This window comes from Pseudophryne corroboree, chromosome 11, assembly GCF_028390025.1.
Source record: "Pseudophryne corroboree isolate aPseCor3 chromosome 11, aPseCor3.hap2, whole genome shotgun sequence".
Lineage (NCBI taxonomy): Eukaryota > Metazoa > Chordata > Amphibia > Anura > Myobatrachidae > Pseudophryne > Pseudophryne corroboree.
This window is the reverse complement of record NC_086454.1, coordinates 336,091,153-336,112,875: the sequence shown is the minus strand read 5'-3', so window position 1 is coordinate 336,112,875 and position 21,723 is coordinate 336,091,153. Positions and strand designations below refer to the sequence as shown.

Here is a 21,723-nt window from a genome sequence, read left to right as displayed (position 1 = left end):
TTGAAGGAGGGGTACCTTGCTTTCACCTGCTGGAAGTACAGCTTGTGAATTGCCGCCAGTACTACCTTTCTCCGAGGGCAGCCGGCAAGGCTGATGTGAGGTAACGGCGAGGGGGAGTCGCCTCGAACTCCAGCCTGTATCCCTGTGATACTATTTGCAGAACCTAGAGATCCACCTGTGGGCAAGCCCACTGGTCCCTGAAGTTCCCGAGACGCGCCCCTACCGCACCTGTCTCCACCTGTAGAGCCCCAGCGTCATGCGGTGGACTCAGAGGAAGCGGGGGAAGATTTTTGATCCTGGGAACTGGCTGCTGGTGCAGCTTTTTTCCTTCTTCCCTTGCCTCTGTGCAGAAAGGAAGCGCCTTTGACCCGCTTGCTTTTCTGAAGCCGAAAGGACTGTACCTGAAATACGGTGCTTTCTTAGGCTGAGGAAACCTGAGGTAAAAATTTTTCTTCCCAGCTGTTGCTGTGGATACGAGGTCCCAGAGACAATCCCCAAACAATTCCTCACCCTTATAAGGCAGAATCTCCATGTGCCTTTTACAGGCAGCATCACCTGTCCACTGCCGGGTTTCTAATACCCTCCTGGCAGAATGGACATTGCATTAATTCTGGATGCCAGCCGGCAAATATCCCTCTGTGCATCCTTTATATATAAGACAACGTCTTAAATATGCTCAATGTTAGCAAAATATTATCCCTGTCTTAGCGTAATAATATTATCTGACAGGGTATCAGACCACGCTGCAGCAGCCCTATTTATGCTGAGGCAATTGCATGTCTCAGTATATAACCTGAGTGTGTAAATACAGACTTCAGGATCGCCTCCTGCTTTTTATCAGCAGGTTCCTTCAAGGTGGCCGTATCCTAAGACGGCAGTGCCACCTTTTGACAAACGTGTGAGCGCCTTATCCACCCTAAGGGATATCTCCCAACGTGACCTATCCTCTGGCGGGAAAGGGTACGCCATCAGTAACTTTTTAGAAATTACCAGTTTCTTATCGGGGGAAACCACGCTTCTTTACACACTTCATTCATTCATCTGATGGGGGAACAAAACACTGGCTGCTTTTTCTCCCCAAAAATAAAACCCCTTTTATGTGGTACTTGGGTTCATGTCAGAAAATGCGTAACACATTTTTCATTGCCGAGATCATGTAACGGATGTTCCTAGTGGATTGTGTATATGTCTCAACCTCATCGCCACTGGAGTCAGACTCCGTGTCGACATCTGTGTCTGCCATCAGAGGTAACGGGCGTTTTTTGAGCCCCTGATGGCCTTTGAGACGCCTGGGCAGGCGCGGGCTGAGAAGCCGGCTGTCCCACAGCTGTTATGTCATCCAGCCTTTTATGTAAGGAGTTGACACTGTCGTTTAATACCTTCCACCTATCCATCCACTCTGGTGTCGGCCCCACAGGGGGCGACATCCCATTTATCGGCCTCTGCTCCGCCTCCACGTAACCTTCCTCATCCAACATGTCGACACAGCCGTACCGACACACCGCACACACACAGGGAATGCTCTGACTGAGGACAGGACCCCACAAAGTCCTTTGGGGAGACAGAGAGAGAGTATGCCAGCACACACCAGAGCGCTATATAATGCAGGGATTAACACTATAACTGAGTGATTTTTCCCCAAATAGCTGCTTGTATACATATATTGCGCCTAAATTTAGTGCCCCCCCCTCTCTTTTTAACCCTTTGAGCCTAAAAACTACAGGGGAGAGCCTGGGGAGCTGTCTTCCAGCTGCACTGTGAAGAGAAAATGGCGCCAGTGTGCTGAGGGAGAAGCCCCGCCCCTTTTTCAACTGACTTTCTCCCACTTTTTCTGGAATACTGGCAGGGGTAATTCTACATCTATATAGCCTCTAGGACTATATATGATGTAGATTTGCCAGCCAAGGTGTCATATATTGCCCTCAGGGCGCCCCCACCAGCGCACTGCACCCATCAGTGACCGGAGTGTGAGGTGTACATGAGGAGCAATGGCGCACAGCTGCAGTGCTGTGCGCTACCTTGGTGAAGACCGAAGTCTTCTGCCGCCGATTTTCCGGACTCTTCATGCATCTGGCTCTGTAAGGGGGACGGCGGCGCGGCTCCGGGAACGAACACCAAGGTCGGGTCCTGCGGTCGATCCCTCTGGAGCTAATGGTGTCCAGTAGCCTAAGAAGCCCAAACTACCACCTGTTAGGTAGGTTCGCTTCTTCTCCCCTTAGTCCCTCGCTGCAGTGAGTCTGTTGCCAGCAGATCTCACTGTAAAATAAAAAACCTAAATATACTTTCTTTCTAGGAGCTCAGGAGAGCCCCTAGTGTGCATCCAGCTCAGCCGGGCACAAGAATCTAACTGAGGTCTGGAGGAGGGTCTTAGTGGGAGGAGCCAGTGCACACCAGGTAGTCCTAAAGCTTTCTTTAGTTGTGCCCAGTCTCCTGCGGAGCCGCTAATCCCCGTGGTCCTTACGGAGTCCCAGCATCCACTTAGGACGTCAGAGAAAGAACTTTGACTATGGGTGTGCACTGGCTCCTCCCTCTATGCCCCTCCTCCAGACCTCAGTTAGAGAACTGCCCAGAGGAGATGGACAATACAAGGCAGGATTTAGCAATCCAAGGGCAAGATTCATACCAGCCCACACCAATCATATCATGTAACCTGGAACATACATAACCAGTTAACAGTATGAACAAACGACAGTAACGGTCCAAGACCGATGTCAACTGTAACATAACCCTTATGTAAGCAACAACTATATACAAGTCTTGCAAAGTTTCCGCACTGGGACGGGCGCCCAGCATCCTCTACGGACTAGGAGAAATAGATTTACCGGTAGGTTTAAAATCTTATTTTCTCTTACGTCCTAGAGGATGCTGGGGACTCCGTAAGGACCATGGGGTTTATACCAAAGTATCCAATCGCGGGAGAGTGCGTATGACTCTGCAGCACCGACTGAGCAAACTCTAGGTCCTGATCAGCCAGGGTATCAAACTTGTAGAATTTAGCAAAAGTGTTTGACCCCGACTAAGTCGCCGCTCGGCAAAGTTGTAATGCCGAGACGCCTCGGGCAGCCGCCCAAGAAAAACCCACCTTCCTAGTGGAATGGGCCTTAACCGAATTTGGTACCGGCAATCCAGCCGTAGAGCGAGCCTGCTGAATCGTATTACAGATCCAGCGAGCAATAGTCTGGTTCGAAGCAGGAGCGCCAATCTTATTGGCCGCATACAGGACAAACAGAGCCTCTGTTTTCCTAATTCTAGCTGTCCTGGCTACATAAATTTTTAAGGCCCTGACTACGTCCAGGGATCTGGAATCCTCCAGGTCACTTGTAGCCACAGGCACCACAATAGGTTGATTCATATGGAACGAAGAAACCACTTTAGGCAAAAATTGCGGACGTGTCCTCAATTCAGCTTGATCCACATGAAAAATCAAGTAGGGGCTCTTGTGTGACAAAGCCGCCAATTCTGACACTCGCCTTGCTGATGCCAAGGCCAACAACATGACCACCTTCCAGGTAAGAAATTTCAACTCAACCTTGTTAAGCGGTTCAAACCAGTGTGATTTTAGGAACTGCAACACCACGTTCAGGTCCCATGGTGCCACTGGAGGCACAAAAGGGGGCTGGATGTGCAGCACTCCCTTTACAAACGTCTGGACTTCTGGAAGAGAAGCCAATTCCTTCTGAAAGAAAATCGAGAGGGCCGAAATCTGTACCTTAACAGAGCCTAATTTCAGGCCCATATCCACTCCTGTCTGTAGGAAGTGGAGAAGACGACCCAGATGAAAATCTTCCGTAGGTGCATTCTTGGTCTCACACCAAGACACATACTTTCGCCAGATACGGTGATAATGTTTTACCGTCACCTCCTTCCTAGCCTTTATTAAAGTAGGGATGACCTCTTCCGGAATCCCCTTTTTCGCTAGGATTCGGCGTTCAACCGCCATGCCGTCAAACGTAACCGCGGTAAGTCTTGAAATACACAGGGCCCCTGCTGTAACAGGTCTTCCCTCAGAGGAAGAGGCCAGGGATCTCCTGTGAGCATCTCTTGTAGATCCGAGTACCAGGCCCTTCGAGGCCAGTCTGGGACGACGAGTATCGTCTGTACTCTTCTTCGTCTTATGATCCTCAACACTTTTGTGATGAGAGGAAGAGGAGGAAACACGTAGACCGATTTGAACACCCACGGTGTTATTAGAGCGTCTACTGCTACTGCCTGAGGGTCCCGAGACCTGGCGCAATACCGCCGAAGTTTTTCGTTGAGGCGTGACGCCATCATGTCTATTTGAGGAGTTCCCCAAAGACGTGTTACGTCTGCAAAGACATCTTGATGAAGTCCCCACTCTCCTGGATGGAGATCGTGTCTGCTGAGGAAGTCTGCTTCCCAGTTGTCCACTCCCGGAATGAAGACAGCCGACAGAGCGCTTACATGATTTTCCGCCCAGCGAAGGATCCTTGTGGCTTCCGCCATCGCGACTCTGCTTCTTGTCCCGCCTTGGCGGTTCACATGAGCCACTGCTGTGACATTGTCTGATTGAATCAGAACCGGTAGGTTTCGAAGAAAACTCTCCACTTGTCGAAGGCCGTTGTAAATGGCCCTGAGTTCCAACACATTGATGTGTAGACAGGACTCCTGGTCTGACCAAAGACCCTGAAATTTTTTTTCCCTGTGTGACCGCTCCCCATCCTCGGAGGCTCGCGTCCGTGGTAACCAGGATCCAATCCTGAATTCCGAACCTGCGACCTTCCAGGAGGTGAGCACTTTGCAACCACCACAGGTGGGACACTCTGGTCCCTGGGGACAGAGTTATTTTCCGATGTAAGTGCAGATGGGACCCGGACCACTTGTCCAGAAGGTCCCATTGAAAAGTCCTTGCATGGAACCTTCCGAAGGGAATGGCCTCGTAGGCCGCCACCATTTTCCCCAGAACTCGAGTGCATTGGTGAACTGACACCCTTTTCGGTTTTAGCAGGTCTCTGACCATGTTCTGGATGTCTTGGGCTTTCTCTATTGGGAGGAAGACCTTCATTTGTTCCGTATCCAGTATCATACTTAGGATCGGTAGTCGAGTTGTCGGAATCAACTGTGACTTCGGTAGATTTAGAATCCAACCGTGTTGCTGGAGCACTCTCAGAGAGAGCGCCACACTGCTCAGCAATTTCTCCCTTGATCTCGCTTTTATCAGGAGATCGTCCAAGTTTGGGATAATTGTGACTCCATGCTTGTGCAGGACCACCATCATTTCCGCCATTATCTTGGTGAAAACCCTCGGGGCCGTGGAGAGTCCAAACGGCAACGTCTGAAATTGATAATGACAATCCTGTACAGCGAATTTCAGGTATTTCTGATAGGGGGCATATATGGGGACATGAAGGTACGCATCCTTTATGTCCAGAGACACCATAAACTCCCCCTCCTCCATGTTGGCTATTATCGCTCTGAGAGATTCCATTTTGAATTTGAATCTTTTTATGTACAGGTTTAGGGATTTCAGATTCAAAATAGGTCTGACCAAACCGTCCGGTTTCGGGACCACAAATAGGGTTGAGTAGTAACCTCTTCCCTGCTGGTGCAGGGGAACCTTGATTATCACTTGCTGTATACACAGCGTTTGAATTGCAGCTAACACTACATCCCTTTCCGATGTGGAAGCTGGTAGGGCCGATTTGAAAAATCGGCGCGGGGGCACCTCTTCGAATTCCAATTTGTAACCCTGGAAAACTATTTCCAACACCCAGGGATTCAGGTCCGAACTTACCCAGGCCTGACTGAAAAGTCGAAGACGTGCCCCCACTGGTGCGGACTCCCTCAGGGGAGCCCCAGCGTCATGCTGTGGGTTTTGGAGCAGCCGGGGAGGACTTTTGTTCCTGGGCACCTGCCGAAGCAGGTGCTCTCTTGCCTCTGCCCTTACCTCTGGCGAGGAAAGAGGATCCCCGACCTCTTTTGGACTTGTGCGACCGAAAGGACTGCATCTGAATGGGTGTTACTTTCTTTTGCTGTTGGGGAATATATGGTAAAAAATTTGATTTACCTGCTGTAGCTGTGGAAACCAGGTCCGTCAGCCCATCCCCAAACAATACATCCCCCTTATAGGGTAGTACTTCCATATGTTTCTTGGAATCCGCATCACCCGTCCATTGGCGAGTCCATAAGGATCTTCTCGCTGAGACAGACATGGCATTGGCCCTAGAAGCTAGCAATCCAATGTCCCTTTGAGCATCCCTCATAAATAAGACTGCGTCTTTAATATGGGCTAGAGTTAGGAATATAGTATCCTTATCCATAATATCAAATTGATCTGTCAGCTCATCTGTCCAAGCTGCAATTGCGCTACACACCCATGCCGACGCAATTGTCGGTCTTAGCACAGGACCCGTATGAGAATAAATACACTTTAAGGTAGTTTCTTGCCTGCGATCTGCAGGGTCCTTAAGGGCCGCTGTGTCAGGAGACGGTAGCGCCACTTTCTTGGACAAGCGCGTCAGGGCCTTGTCCACAGTGGGGGGTGATTCCCAAATCTCCCTGTCCTGCTTAGGGAAAGGGTATGCCATATAAATTCTTTTGGGGATCTGCGGTCTCTTATCCGGAGTCTCCCAAGCTTTTCCAAAGAATTCATTTAATTCATGAGATGTGGGAAAGTTAATAATCTGTTTCTTTTCCTTAAACATGTGTACCCTTGTGTCGGGGACCGAGGGTTCATCCACAATATGCAACACATCCCTTATTGCCACAATCATAAACTGAATGGTTTTAGTCAGCCTAGGGTGCAAGTTTACTTCGTCATAGTCGACACTGGAATCAGAATCCGTGTCGGTAGTAGTGTCTTGTGTTAAGGGACGCTTTTGAGACCCCGACGGGCCCTGTGAGTCGGTCCAATCCGAGGTTTGACCCCCTGATGTCCCCCCCTAATTCAGCCTTATCAAGCCTCTTATGTAAAGATGCCACACTTGCATTCAACATATGCCACATGTCCATCCAATCTGTAGTCGGTACAACCGACGGGGACACACCACTCATTTGCTCCACCTCCTCCTTGGAGAAGCCTTCCGCCTCAGACATGTCGACACACACGTACCGACACCCCCCACACACAGGGATTAACCTATAAGGGGACAAAACCCCAACCAGGTCCTAAGGAGAGACAGAGAGAGAGTATGCCAGCACACACCAGCGCTTAAAAACACTGGAAAAAATATGTCAAGATAGCGCTTTTTATATATATTATGCCAATTCCCACTCACTGCGTCGCTAATGTGCCCCCCTCCTCTTTTTTCCAGCCTGTGAGTTCAGCAGGGGAGAGACCAGGGAGCCAGCGTTTTTCTCATGCAGCTTCTGTGGAGAAAATGGCGCTGGTTAGTGCTGATGATCAAGCCCCGCCCACCCGACGGCGGGCTTCGGTCCCAGTGATTTTTCAATAAAATGGCGGGGATCATAGAATTACTGCCTCCGCAGTCTAATCCAACTGTATTTGTGCCAAAATGTGAGGTTTATTGCTGCCCAGGGCGCCCCCCCCCCCCCCCCCTGCGCCCTTCAGTGCTGCTCTGTGTGTGTGTGACTGGGAGCAATGGCGTGCAGCTTACTGCTGCGCGCCTTACCTCATGAAGATCTGATGTCTTCTGCCGCCTAAGATGTCTTCTGCCTTCTCTATCCGGCTTCTATCTTCGGCGTCTGTGAGGAGGAAGGTGGCGCGGCTCCGGGATGAACCCCAGGTGAGACCTGTGTTCCGACTCCCTCTGGAGCTAATGGTGTCCAGTAGCCTTAGAAGCAGTGCCCAACTTTACAAGCCAGCTCTGCTTCGCTCTCCTCGGTCCCACGATGCAGGGAGCCTGTTGCCAACAGGACTCCCTGAAAAAATAAAAAACCTAACAAAATTCTTTTTCCACAGAAAACTCTGGAGAGCTCTCTGCAGTGCACCCATTCTCCTCTGGGCACAAGATCTAACTGAGGTCTGGAGGAGGGGCTTAGAGGGAGGAGCCAGTGCACACCCATAGTCAAAGTTCTTTTTAGGTCACCTATTTCCTGCGGAGCCTGTCTATACCCCATGGTCCTTACGGAGTCCCCAGCATCCTCTAGGACGTAAGAGAAAAAAAGCGTTAACAAAGGTAAGTTTTACCATAACTTTTTTTCTACAAAATCCCTGACTTTGTGCAAGTGTACCTAGAAGAATTGATGCTGTTGTGAAGGGAAAGGGTGATCACACCAAATATTGGGGGTCATTCCGAGTTGTTCGCTCGCAAGCTGCTTTTAGCAGCTTTGCACACGCTAAGCCGCCGCCTACTGGGAGTGAATCTTAGCATCTTCAAATTGCGAACGAAAGATTCGCAATATTGCGATAAGACATCTCTGTGCAGTTTCTGAGTAACTCGAGACTTACTCGGCATCTGCGATCAGTTCAGAGCTTGTCGTTCCTGATTTGACGTCACAAACACACCCAGCGTTCGCCCAGCCACTCCTCCATTTCTCCGGCCACTCCCGCGTTTTTCCCAGAAACTGTAGCGTTTTTTCCCACACGCCCATAAAACGGCCTGTTTCCGCCCAGAAACACCCACTTCCTGTCACTCACATTACGCTCACCAGAACGATGAAAAAGCCGTGAGTAAAATTCCTAACTGCATAGCAAATTTACTTGGCGCAGTCGCAGTGCGAACATTGCGCATGCGCACTAAGCGGAAAAACGCTGCAATGCGAAGAAATTTACCGAGCGAACAACTCGGAATGACCCCCATTGATTTGATTTACATTTTTCTTCTGTTCATTCACTTTGCATTTTGTTAATTGATAAAAAGAAACTATTAACACTTCTATCTTTGAAAGCATTCTTATGGTGCCCACACACTAGGCGATATTACAAATGATTTGGCTGTTTCCGATGCATCGGATCGACAGATGGTGATAGTGCAAACTGTTCAGTGTAGACAAACAGTGGCAGTTGCTCTATCATTCCTGGAGATAATTATATATCTTGTGACCCCTCCCCCTTTCTAACACCTAATATATAATTATCTCCAGGAATGATAGAGCAACTGCCACTGTTTGTCTGCATGCGTGAGAAAGGCATTGAATGGGAGCAGTATTTGGAAGGCATGCTGTTCCTTGTAGCGATAATGGGAGATCCCGGGGGTGGCTCCTGGGTAAGTTAGTTCTCTGTCTGGATGTGTTTTAGTATGAGCCTTTATCATGAGGCCTTACTGTAGACAATTTACATGGCCCTATGCGGGCACTGCTATTATGTAGTGTTAGGACTGCTGATATCAGAGAAGCCTTGGCGGGGTCAGCAGCTAAACATGTCTTTGCAAACACATGTGACCAATTCTCTGAAATTCTATTACCAAATAGGTTCAGGTATGGTTACAGGTAATTTTTTAGTGTGCTGGGGGGATACCAGGGAGGGGGGGGGGGGGAAAGCACCCCCCTTCTCTGTCTGCTGTCAAACCGTTCAGTGTCCCTGAACGATATCAATCCGATGCGTGGTCCCGTGGGTTGTTTCTTGTATTTTCAAGTCTTCTGTACTACAGGGAAGATTTGGTGAACTTATTAGCAATTTGGTGAAATACTTTCTGGATGCACTGTGTACTACTGTTCTCTCCCGATGTAACTCTGGCGCATATACTACTGCTCTCTCCCGGTATAACCCAGGCGCATATACTACTGTTCTCTCCCGGTGTATAACCCAGGCGCATATACTACTGTTTTCTCCCGGTGTAATTCTGGCGCATATAATACTGTTCTTTCCCTGTGTAACCCAGGCGCATATACTACTACTCTCTCCCAGTGTAACCCAGGCGCATATACTACTGTTTCTCCCGATGTAATTCTGGCACATATACTACTGCTCTCTCCAGGTGTAACCAAGGCACATATACTACTGCTCTTTCCCGGTATAACCCAGGTGCAGGTACTACTGCTCTCTCCTGGTATAACCCAGGCACATATACTACTGCTCTCTCCTGGTATAACCCAGGCACATATACTACTGCTCTCTCCTGGTGTAACCCAGGCACATATACTACTGCTCTCTCCTGGTATAACCCAGGCACATATACTACTGCTCTTTCCCGGTATAACCAAGGCACATATACTACTGCTCTCTCCTGGTATAACCCAGGCACATATACTACTGCTCTCTCCTGGTGTAACCCAGGCACATATACTACTGCTCTCTCCTGGTATAACCCAGGCACATATACTACTGCTCTTTCCCGGTATAACCAAGGCACATATACTACTGCTCTCTCCTGGTATAACCCAGGTGCATGTACTACTGCTCTTTCCCGGTATAACCCAGGTGCATGTACTACTGCTCTTTCCCGGTATAACCCAGGTGCATATACTACTGCTCTTTCCCGGTATAACCCAGGTGCATGTACTACTGCTCTTTCCCGGTATAACCCAGGCACATATACTACTGCTCTCTCCTGGTATAACCCAGGCTCATATACTACTGCTCTTTCCCGGTATAACCAAGGCACATATACTACTGCTCTTTCCCGGTATAACCCAGGTGCATGTACTACTGCTCTTTCCCGGTATAACCCAGGTGCATGTACTACTGCTCTTTCCCGGTATAACCCAGGCACATATACTACTGCTCTCTCCTGGTATAACCCAGGCTCATATACTACTGCTCTCTCCTGGTATAACCCAGGTGCATGTACTACTGCTCTTTCCCGGTATAACCCAGGTGCATGTACTACTGCTCTCTCCCGGGGAAAAACCCAGGTGCAGGTACTACTGTTCTCTCCTGGAGTGAAACTGGTTTATACATCACCCCGTGGCATAGCTGGAGGCATCTTGAGAACTCAGCAAAATGCCTATTTTTCAGACACATTTTACACCTATGTGTTTGGCACACGGGGTGATTAAGAGCTGATCGTAGATGTGCTAAATTTCGCACATCTACGATCAGTTTCTCAGACATGCGGGGGGACGCCCATCACAGGGCTAGTCCGCCCCGCATGTCTGACCCGCCTCCCCCCCCCCACTCCCCCGCAAGGGTGCAAAAGCATCGCACAGTGGCGATGCTTTTGCACCCGCTGAGTAGCTTTCTGCCAGCGCAGTTCCCCGCAACGGTCCGGACATGCCTGCGTTGTCCGGACCGCGCCCCGCCCCCTCCCGCCCCTGCCTGTCAATCAGGCAGAGGTGATCGCAGCCTTGAGATGCTTTTAGCACACTCCGCAGAGGGCTTCAAACTGCCATCGCTGCCGCTGCAGTGATCCAGTCTGAATTGGGCCCTGAATGCAACCAAGCCTGAGATACAGGAGTGTGTAGCAATTCAGATAGAGTCTATTTATTAACATTTATAATGCTAGCCCATTTCGTTACTGTTGGGTTCTGTTCTTATTGCAGCACAGTCACGATGCAGAGAGACCTGCTGGACAAACGTGAGCACAAGAGTCCGCTCCTTCTCATTGCAGGTCCTTCATCTTTATTAATAACAAGCAGAAGGGGGTCTACGGCAGAAGCAGCGGCTCACTCAGGCGGGGGTCCTTGTTAAGCCGATCCTCCATAACCAGGTATTTCTGGGGGGTGAGTTCTTTGTGTCTGAGTAGAGAGAAAGAGAATCAGATGTGCACCAGCTGTATAAGGCCCCAGAGAACGGAGATGAGAGGGGACTATGGAAATGTGGGCTCTCTATTCAGTAGCCCACCTTGATATTAAGGGAAAAAATTTTCTGGAACCTGTTCTGGCCACAATGTGTTTCCTATTGCTATTACAGTGCTTGGTACTATGGGGGTCATTCCGAGTTGTTCGCTCGTTGCCGATTTTCGCTATACTGCGATTAGTCGCCTTACTGCGCATGCGCTTAGTTATTTCACACAAAAGTTTGGTATTTTACTCACGGCATAACAAAGCTTTTTCATCGTTCTGGTGATCGGAGTGTGATTGACAGGAAGTGGGTGTTTCTGCGCGGAAACTGGCCGTTTTCTGGGAGTGTGCGAAAAAACGCAGCCGTTTCTTGGAAAAACGCGGGAGTGTCTGAAGAAACGGGGGAGTGTCTGGGCGAACGCTGGGTGTGTTTGTGACGTCAAACCAGGAACGAAACTGACTGAACTGATCGCAGATGCCGAGTAAGTCTCGAGCTACTCAGAAACTGCTAAGAAATTTCTTTTCGCAATTCTGCTAATCTTTCGTTCGCAATTCTGCTAAGCTAAGAGTCACTCCCAGTAGGCGGCGGCTTAGCGTGTGCAATGCTGCTAAAAGCAGCTAGCGAGCGAACAACTCGGAATGAGGGCCCATGATAGATGAGAAGGACACCTGGGCTTTGGTTACAGGGGATCACCTGTTGAGTCGGGTCTCCAGGATCTGGATGCGGAACATGGCCTCGGAGCAATACTCCATATAAGTGTCCTCATCTTCCTTACACATGGACAGCTGGTTCTGCTGGTACCATTGCTGCTTTTTCTGTAGTTCCTGAGTCTCCTGGGGAGGAGATAAAGCATTACAGTTGGGATCTAGGTGGAACCAAAGAGACATCCAATATCCGCACTACCTACATAGAAGCTCTTTCTAAGGTGCCCATCTACCTAGGAGAAATAGGGGTGGGGGGTTGTTTTCATTCTATTTTCATATTATTCCAGTATCCAAAACTCAGGTTTTACAGGAAGAACCTCAATGCAGGCATTTGCTTTATTTTTTATTTTTTATTTTTTTGGGGGGTTGGTCACGCATTATTATTACCTATCTCTGGCATCCTCCAAATAAATCCCAGCTAGCAGTGACCTATACTACACAACCTGTATAAGGCACAGTATCTACAGACTATACTATAAATATAGTACACTGCCTGCACCCCACTGCATCCAATCACTGTACACTGAACCCCACTGCATCTAGTCACTACAAAGCACCTTGCAGTCACTGTACACTGCAACCCGGTGCACCCAGTCACTGTACACTGCACCCCACTGCACCCAGTCACTGTACACTGCACCCCCATGCACCCAGTCACTGTACACTGCAACCCGGTGCACCCAGTCACTGTACACTGCACCCCCATGCACCCAGTCACTGTACACTGCACCCCACAGCATCCAGTCACTGTACACTGCACCCAGTGTACAGTGACTGTACACTGCACCCCACTGCATCCAGTCACTGTACACTGCACCCCGCTGCATTCAGTCACTGTACACTGCACCCCGCTGCACCCAGTCACAGTACACTGCACCCAGTCACTGTACACTGCACCCCGCTGCACCCAGTCACTGTACACTGCACCCCGCTGCACCCAGTCACTGTACACTGCACCCCGCTGCACCCAGTCACTGTACACTGCACCCCGCTGCACCCAGTCACTGTACACTGCACCCCGCTGCACCCAGTCACTGTACACTGTACCCCGCTGCACCCAGTCACTGTACACAGAACCCGACTGCATCCAGTCACTACACAGCACCCTGCTGCATCAAGTCACTGTACACTGCACCCCGCTGCATCCAGTCACTGTACACTGCACCCCGCTGCATCCAGTCACTGTACACTGCACCCCGCTGCATCCAGTCACTACACAGCACCTCGCTGCCTCCAGTCACTGTGCACAGAACCCCGTTACATCCAATCACTGTACACTGCACCTCGCTACATCTAGTAACTGTACACTGCACCCCGCTGCATCTAGTCACTGTACACTGCACGCTGCTGCATCCAGTCACTGCACAGCAGCTCGCTGCATCCTGTTGCTGTACACAGAACCCTGCTGCATCCAGTCACTGTACACTGCACCTCGCTGCATCCAGTCACTGGACACTGCACCCTGCTGCATCCAGTCACTACACAGCACCTCGCTGCCTCCAGTCACTGTGCACAGAACCCTGCTGCATCCAGTCACTGTACACTACATCTAGTCACTGTACACTGCACCCCGCTGCATCCAGTCACTGTACAGTGCACCCTGCTGCATCCTGTCACTGTATTCCGCTGCATCCTGTCACTGTACCCCACTGTAACCAGTCCCTGTACACTGTACCCTGCTGCATCCAGTCACTGTACCCTGCTGTATCCAGTCACTGTACACTGTACCCCACTGCATCCAGTCACTGTGCACAGCACCCCTCTGCATCGTCACTGTACACTTTACCCCACTGCACCCAGTCACTGTACACTGCACCCTGCTGCATCCAGTCACTGTACACAGCACCTCGCTGCATCCAGTCACTGTACACAGAACCCTGCTGCATCCAGTCACTGTACACTACATCTAGTCACTGTACACTGCACCCCGCTGCATCCAGTCACTGTACAGTGCACCCTGCTGCATCCTGTCATTGTACCCCACTGCAACCAGTCCCTGTACACTGTACCCCGCTGCATCCAGTCACTGTACCCTGCTGTATCCAGTCACTATACACAGAACTCTGCTGCATCCAGTCACTGTACCCCACTGCATCCACTGTGCACAGCACCCCTCTGCATCCAGTCACTGTACACTTTACCCCACTGCATCCAGTCACTGTACACTGTACCCCGCTGCATCTAGTCACTGTGCACAGCACCTCAACTGTATCCAGTCACTGTTCACTGCATCTAGTCCCTGTACACTGCACCATAACAGCTATTGTCAGCCAACCAGTGCCTGTTACCATGGTAGCAGCCGCTGATTAGATCATAAACTCAGACTGACAGGAACCACAAGGGGAACTGTCAGTCAGCAGGAAGTCCAGCATGGATCGGGAACTGCAAGCTATTTTTTTTTACACTCCCGGGGATGCCTACATGGAGAAGAGGATCGACCAAAGGTTTAGGTGAGTATTTTATCCATGCAGCAGGATTTGACTGACCAGCACCAGGGACAAGGTGAGTATAATGTGAGCTGTAACTAGGTGTGTGCGGAGGATGCACCGCACATAGCACTGCAGGGTAGGGGGCGCTGTTGGCAGCACTTGTCAATTATCTGTTTTAATTACTTTCACTTGTAGCTTCCCCCCTTTTTGAAGCCCAGCATCTCCTGACCGCCCCTGTTGCCTACCCCCACCCCTTCCGTCACTAATACCTATACAACATTCATGAACAAGATGATGACATACCCGGGAACTGAACCCATTTCCTCTGGCATTGCAGTCAGACACTTTGTTCATTGAGCTATCCGCCCCTTTCACAGAAAGCTAGAGAATTCTAAGTATTTGAAGGTCACCTTGTACTTTCTGAAACCATGATCAGTGTTGCGGCTGAGCAGATCTATGTAGTGTGTTGCTGCAAGGGGTTGGATGTGGCTTCACACTACACAGATCTGCTCAACTGCATTAGCTCAATGAGTAGGGTGTTTGATTGGAGTGCAACACGTTATGGGTTTGAATCCTGGGTATGACAGTATATTGAAATTTGTTATTTAACAAAGGGTATTGTAACTGAAAAACAGTGAGCTCTCAAGTCACTGTAAGAGCATGAATGTGGTATAAAGAGGATTTATGTCCAAATCCATTTTCTTGCAGTGTAACACGTGCAGAGAGTGGATTTGAGTGGGGTGTGCGCAAACTGACATCTAAATGGCAGTGTAATAATACATCTGTGTAATTTGTGTGGGTTACAAGGGCGGATTTAGGGGTGAGGGGCTCCAACAGTAACGGCCAGCCTCCCCCTAATTTTATTATTTTCATTGATTGGTTATAAGCCCTCATTTGATGATAGCCAATTTAATAGAATAATTAAAAAAAGCCACTGACATTTTTTTTTCTCTGACGTCCTAGTGGATGCTGGGAACTCCGTAAGGACCATGGGGAATAGCGGCTCCGCAGGAGACTGGGCACAAAAGTAAAGCTTTAGGACTACCTGGTGTGCACTGGCTCCTCCCCCTATGACCCTCCTCCAAGCCTCAGTTAGATTTTTGTGCCCGGCCGAGAAGGGTGCACACTAGGGGCTCTCCTGAGCTTCTTAGTGAAAGTTTAGTTTTAGGTTTTTTATTTTCAGTGAGACCTGCTGGCAACAGGCTCACTGCATCGAGGGACTAAGGGGAGAAGAAGCGAACTCACCTGCGTGCAGAGTGGATTGGGCTTCTTAGGCTACTGGACACCATTAGCTCCAGAGGGACCGAACACAGGCCCAGCCTCGGAGTCCGGTCCCAGAGCCGCGCCGCCGGCCCCCTTACAGAGCCAGAAGCAAGAAGAGGTCCGGAAAATCGGCGGCAGAAGACATCCTGTCTTCACCAAGGTAGCGCACAGCACTGCAGCTGTGCGCCATTGCTCCTCAGCACACTTCACACTTCGGTCACTGAGGGTGCAGGGCGCTAGGGGGGGGCTCCCTGAGCAGCAATAAAAACACCTTGGCTGGCGAAAATACATCACATATAGCCCCCAGGGCTATATGGATGAATTTTAACCCCTGCCAGATTCCACAGAAAAACGGGAGAAAAGGCCGCCGAGAAGGGGGCGGAGCCTATCTCCTCAGCACACTGGCGCCATTTTCTCTCACAGCTCCGTTGGAGGGAAGCTCCCTGGCTCTCCCCTGCAGTTACTACACTACAGAAAGGGGTTAAAAAAGAGAGGGGGGCACTAATTAGGCGCAGTATAACAATACAGCAGCTATAAGGGGAAAAACACTTATATAAGGTTATCCCTGTATATATATAGCGCTCTGGTGTGTGCTGGCATACTCTCCCTCTGTCTCCCCATAGGGGTCCTGTCCTCTATCAGAGCATTCCCTGTGTGTGTGTGCTGTGTGTCGGTACGTTGTGTCGACATGTATGAGGAGGAAAATGATGTGGAGGCGGAGAAATTGCCTGTAACAGAGATGTCACCCCCTAGGGAGTCGACACCTGAGTGGATGAGCTTATGGAAGGAATATGTGACAGTGTCAGCTCTTTACAAAAGATTGACGACATGAGACAGCCGGCGACTCAGCCTGTGCCTGTCCAGGGGTCTCAAAAGCCATCAGGGGCTCTAAAACGCCCGTTACTGCAGATGGCAGATACAGACGCCGACACGGATACTGACTCCAGTGTCGACGATTAAGAGACGAATGTGACTTCCAGTAGGGCCACACGTTACATGATTGAGGCTATGGAAAATGTTTTTACACATTTCTGATAATACCAGTACCACTAAAAAGGGTATTATGTTGGGTGAGAAAAAACTGCCTGTAGTTTTTCCTGCATCTGAGGAATTAAATGAAGTGTGTGATGATGCGTGGGTTTCCCCCGATAAAAACTGTTAATTCCTAAAAAGTTATTAGCATCATACCCCTTCCCGCCAGAGGATAGGGCACGTTGGGAAACAACCCCTAGGGTGAATAAAGCGCTCACACGCTTGTCTAAACAGGTGGCACTACCGTCCCCGGCTACGGCCGCCCTTAAGGAACCTGCTGACAGAAAGCAGTAAAATGTATATACACTCACACGGGTGTGATACTGCGACCAGCAATCGCCTCAGCCTGGATGTGCAGTGCTGGGGTGGCTTGGTCGGATTCCCTGACTGACAATATTGATACCCTGGATAGGGACAGTATATTACTGACTATAGAGCATTTAAAAGATGCATTTCTATATATGCGTGATGCACAGAGGGATATTTGCCGACTGGCATCAAGAGTAAGTGCGCTGTCCATTTCTGCCAGAAGAGGGTTATGGACAAGACAGTGGTCAGGTGATGCTGATTCCAAAAGGCATATGGAAGTATCGCCTTATAAAAGGGAGGAGTTATTTGGGGTAGGTCTAACAGACCTGGTGGCCACGGCAACGGCTGGGAAATCCACATTTTTACCCCAGGTAGCCTCTCAACATAAGAAGACGCCGTATTATCAGGCGCAGTCCTTTGGGCCCCATAAGGGCAAGCGGGCAAAAGGCTCCTCATTTCTGCCCCGTGGCAGAGGGAGAGGAAAAAGGCTGCAGCAAACAGCCAGTTCCCAGGAACAGAAGCCCTCTCCCGTTTTCTGCCAAGTCCTCAGCATGACGCTGGGGCTTTACAAGCGGACTCAGGCACGGTGGGGGCCCGTCTCAAAAATTTCAGCGTGCAGTGGGCTCACTCACAGGTGGACCCCTGGATCCTTCAGGTGGTATCTCAGGGGTACAAATTGGAATTCGAGACGTCTCCCCTTCGCAGTTTCCTAAAGTCTGCTTTACCGACGTCTCCCTCCGACAGGGAGGCGGTATGGGAAGCCATTCACAAGCTGTATTCCCAGCAGGTGATAATCAAGGTACCCCTCCTACAACAGGGAAAGGGGTATTATTCCACGCTGTTTGTGGTACCGAAGCCGGACGGCTCGGTGAGACCTAATTTAAATCTGAAATCCTTGAACACTTACATACAAAGGTTCAAATTCAAGATGGAGTCACTCAGAGCGGTGATTGCAAACCTGGAAGAAGGGGATTATATGGTGTCTCTGGACATCAAGGATGCTTATCTCCATGTCCCAATTTACCCTTCTCACCAAGGGTACCTCAGGTTTGTGGTACAGAACTGTCACTATCAGTTTCAGACGCTGCCGTTTGGTTTGTCCACGGCACCCCGGGTCTTTACCAAAGTAATGGCCGAAATGATGATACTCCTTCAAAGGAAGGGAGTTTTAATTATCCCTTACTTGGACGATCTCCGGATAAGGGCAAGATCCAGGGAACAGTTGGTAGTCGGGGTAGCACTATCTCAAGTAGTGTTGCGGCAGCACGGTTGGATTCTTAATATTCCAAAATCGCAGCTGATCCCGACGACACGTCTTCTATTCCTAAGGATGATCCTGGACACAGTCCAGAAAAAGGTGTTTCTCCAGGAGGAGAAAGCCAGGGAGTTATCCGAACTAGTCAGAAACCTCCTTAAACCAGGCCAAGTGTCAGTGCATCAGTGCACAAGGGTCCTGGGAAATAATGGTGGCTTCCTACGAAGCAATTCCATTCGGCAGATTCCACGCAAGAACTTTCCAGTGGGACCTGCTGGAAAAATGGTCCGGATCGCATCTTCAGATGCATTAGCGGATAACCCTGTCACCAAAGACAAGGGTGTCTCTTCTGTGGTGGTTGCAGAGTGCTCATCTTCTAGAGGGCGCAGATTCGGCATTCAGGACTGGGTCCTGGTGACCACGGATGCCAGCCTGCGAGGCTGGGGAGCAGTCACACAGGGAAGAAATTTCCAAAGCTTGTGGTCAAGCCTGGAGACATCACTTCACATAAATATCTTGGAGCTAAGGGCCATTTACAATGCCCTAAGCCAAGCAAGACCTCTGCTTTAAGGTCAGCCGGTGCTGATCCAGTCGAACAACATCACGGCAGTCGCCCACGTAGACAGACAGGGCGGCACAAGAAGCAGGAGGGCAATGGCAGAAGCTGCAAGGATTTTTCGCTGGGCGGAAAATCATGTGATAGCATTGTCAGCAGTGTTCATTCCGGGAGTGAACAACTGGGAAACAGACTTCCTCAGCAGAAGTCTTCCACATGATTGTAAACCGTTGGGAAAAACCAAAGGTGGACATGATGGTGTCCCGCCTAAACAAAAAATTGGACAGGTATTGCGCCAGGTCAAGGGACCCTCAGGCAATAGCTGTGGACGCTCTGGTAACACCGTGGGTGTACCAGTCAGTGTATGTGTTCCCTCCTCTTCCTCTCTTACCAAAAGTACTAAGAATTATAAGACGGAGGGGAGTAAGAACTATACTCGTGGCTCCGGATTGGCCAAGAAGGACTTGGTACCCGGAACTTCAAGAGATGCTCACGGAGGACCCGTGGCCTCTACCTCTAAGAAGGGACCTGCTCCATCAAGGACCCTGTCTATTCCAAGACTTACCGCGGCTGCGTTTGACGGCAGGGCGGTTGAACGCCGGATCCTGAAGGAAAAAGGCATTCCGGATGAAGTCATCCCTACCCTGATCAAAGCCAGGAAGGATGTAACCGCAAAGCATTATCACCGCATTTGGCGAAAATATGTTGCGTGGTGCGAGGCCAGTAAGGCCCCGATGGAGGAATTTCAACTAGGTCGATTCCTGCATTTCCTGCAAACAGGAGTGTCTATGGGCCTAAAATTGGGGTCCATTAAGGTTCAAATTTCGGCCCTGTCAATTTTCTTCCAGAAAGAACTAACTTCAGTTCCTGAAGTTCAGACGTTTGTAAAAGGGGTACTGCATATACAGCCTCCTTTTTGTGCCTCCAGTGGCACCTTGGGATCTCAATGTAGTTTTGGGGTTCCTAAAGTCACAATGGTTTGAACCACTTGAATCTGTGGAGTTAAAATAGCTCACATGGAAAGTGGTCATGCTGTTGGCCCTGGCCTCGGCCAGGCGCGTGTCAGAATGGGCGGCTTTATCCTGTAAAAGCCCTTATCTGATCTTCCATTCAGACAGGGCGGAATTGAGGACTCGTCCTCATTTTCTCCCTAAGGTGGTTTCAGCGTTTCATCTGAACCAATCTATTGTGGTACCTGCGGCTACTAGTGACTTGGAGGACTCCAAGTTGTTGGACATAGTCAGGGCCCTGAAATATATATGTTTCCAGGACGGCTGGAGTCAGAAAATCTGACTCGCTGTTTATCCTGTATGCACCCAACAAGTTGGGTGCTCCTGCTTCTAAGCAGACTATTGCTCGTTGGATTTGTAATACAATTCAGCTTGCACATTCTGTGGCAGGCCTGCCACAGCCAAAATCTGTAAAAGCCCATTCCACAAGGAAGGTGGGCTCATCTTGGGCGGCTGCCCGAGGGGTCTCGGCTTTACAACTTTGCCGAGCAGCTACTTGGTCAGGGGCAAACACGTTTGCAAAATTCTACAAATTTGATACCCTGGCTGAGGAGGACCTGGAGTTCTCTCATTCGGTGCTGCAGAGTCATCCGCACTCTCCCGCCCGTTTGGGAGCTTTGGTATAATCCCCATGGTCCTTACGGAGTTCCCAGCATCCACTAGGACGTCAGAGAAAATAAGAATTTACTTACCGATAATTCTATTTCTCGTAGTCCGTAGTGGATGCTGGGCGCCCATCCCAAGTGCGGATTGTCTGCAATACTTGTACATAGTTATTGTTAACTAAATCGGGTTATTTTTGTTGTGAGCCATCTATCCAGAGGCTCCTCTGTTATCATGCTGTTAACTGGGTTCAGATCACAGGTTGTACGGTGTGATTGGTGTGGCTGGTATGAGTCTTACCCGGGATTCATAAATCCTTCCTTATTGTGTACGCTCGTCCGGGCACAGTATCCTAACTGAGGCTTGGAGGAGGGTCATAGGGGGAGAAGCCAGTGCACACCAGGTAGTCCTAAAGCTTTACTTTTGTGCCCAGTCTCCTGCGGAGCCGCTATTCCCCATGGTCCTTACGGAGTTCCCAGCATCCACTACGGACTACGAGAAATAGAATTATCGGTAAGTAAATTCTTATTATTTGTAATTATATACATATTTACTAAGCAGGACAGCTACAGGGGCAGTATGTGCACGTCCTACCCATTTACACTGCAGGATGGCATATAGGAGGTAATTCCAAGTTGATCGCAGCAGGAAATTTTTTAGCAGTTGGGCAAAACCATGTGCACTGCAAGGGAGACAGATATAACATGTGCAGAGAGAGATAGATTTGGGTGGGTTATTTTGTTTCTGTGCAGGGTAAATACTGGCTGCTTTATTTTTACACTGCAATTTAGATTGCAGATTGAACTCACCCCACCCAAATCTAACTCTCTCTGCACATGTTATATCTGCCCCCCCTGCAGTGCACATGGGCCCTCATTCCGAGTTGTTCGCTCGGTATTTTTCATCGCATCGCAATGAAAATCCGCTTAGTACGCATGCGCAATGTTCGCACTGCGACTGCGCCAAGTAACTTTGCTATGT

At 49.7% G+C, this 21,723-nt stretch overlaps 1 protein-coding gene across 2 annotated transcripts in view; it reads right to left on the bottom strand.

Annotated features, from left to right (window-relative positions):
• Positions 1-11,265: 11,265 nt before the first annotated feature.
• Positions 11,266-21,723, bottom strand: part of DRC7 (dynein regulatory complex subunit 7) — a 173,218-nt gene continuing 162,760 nt past the window's right edge. For both annotated transcript variants that reach the window (XM_063945804.1, XM_063945805.1), the window contains exons 17-18: positions 12,275-12,414; positions 11,266-11,535 (exon numbers count right to left, since the gene is read on the bottom strand). In XM_063945804.1, the coding sequence (XP_063801874.1) occupies positions 11,445-11,535; positions 12,275-12,414 (231 nt within the window). In that variant the 3' untranslated portion in view covers positions 11,266-11,444. The remainder of the gene's footprint in view (positions 11,536-12,274; positions 12,415-21,723) is intronic.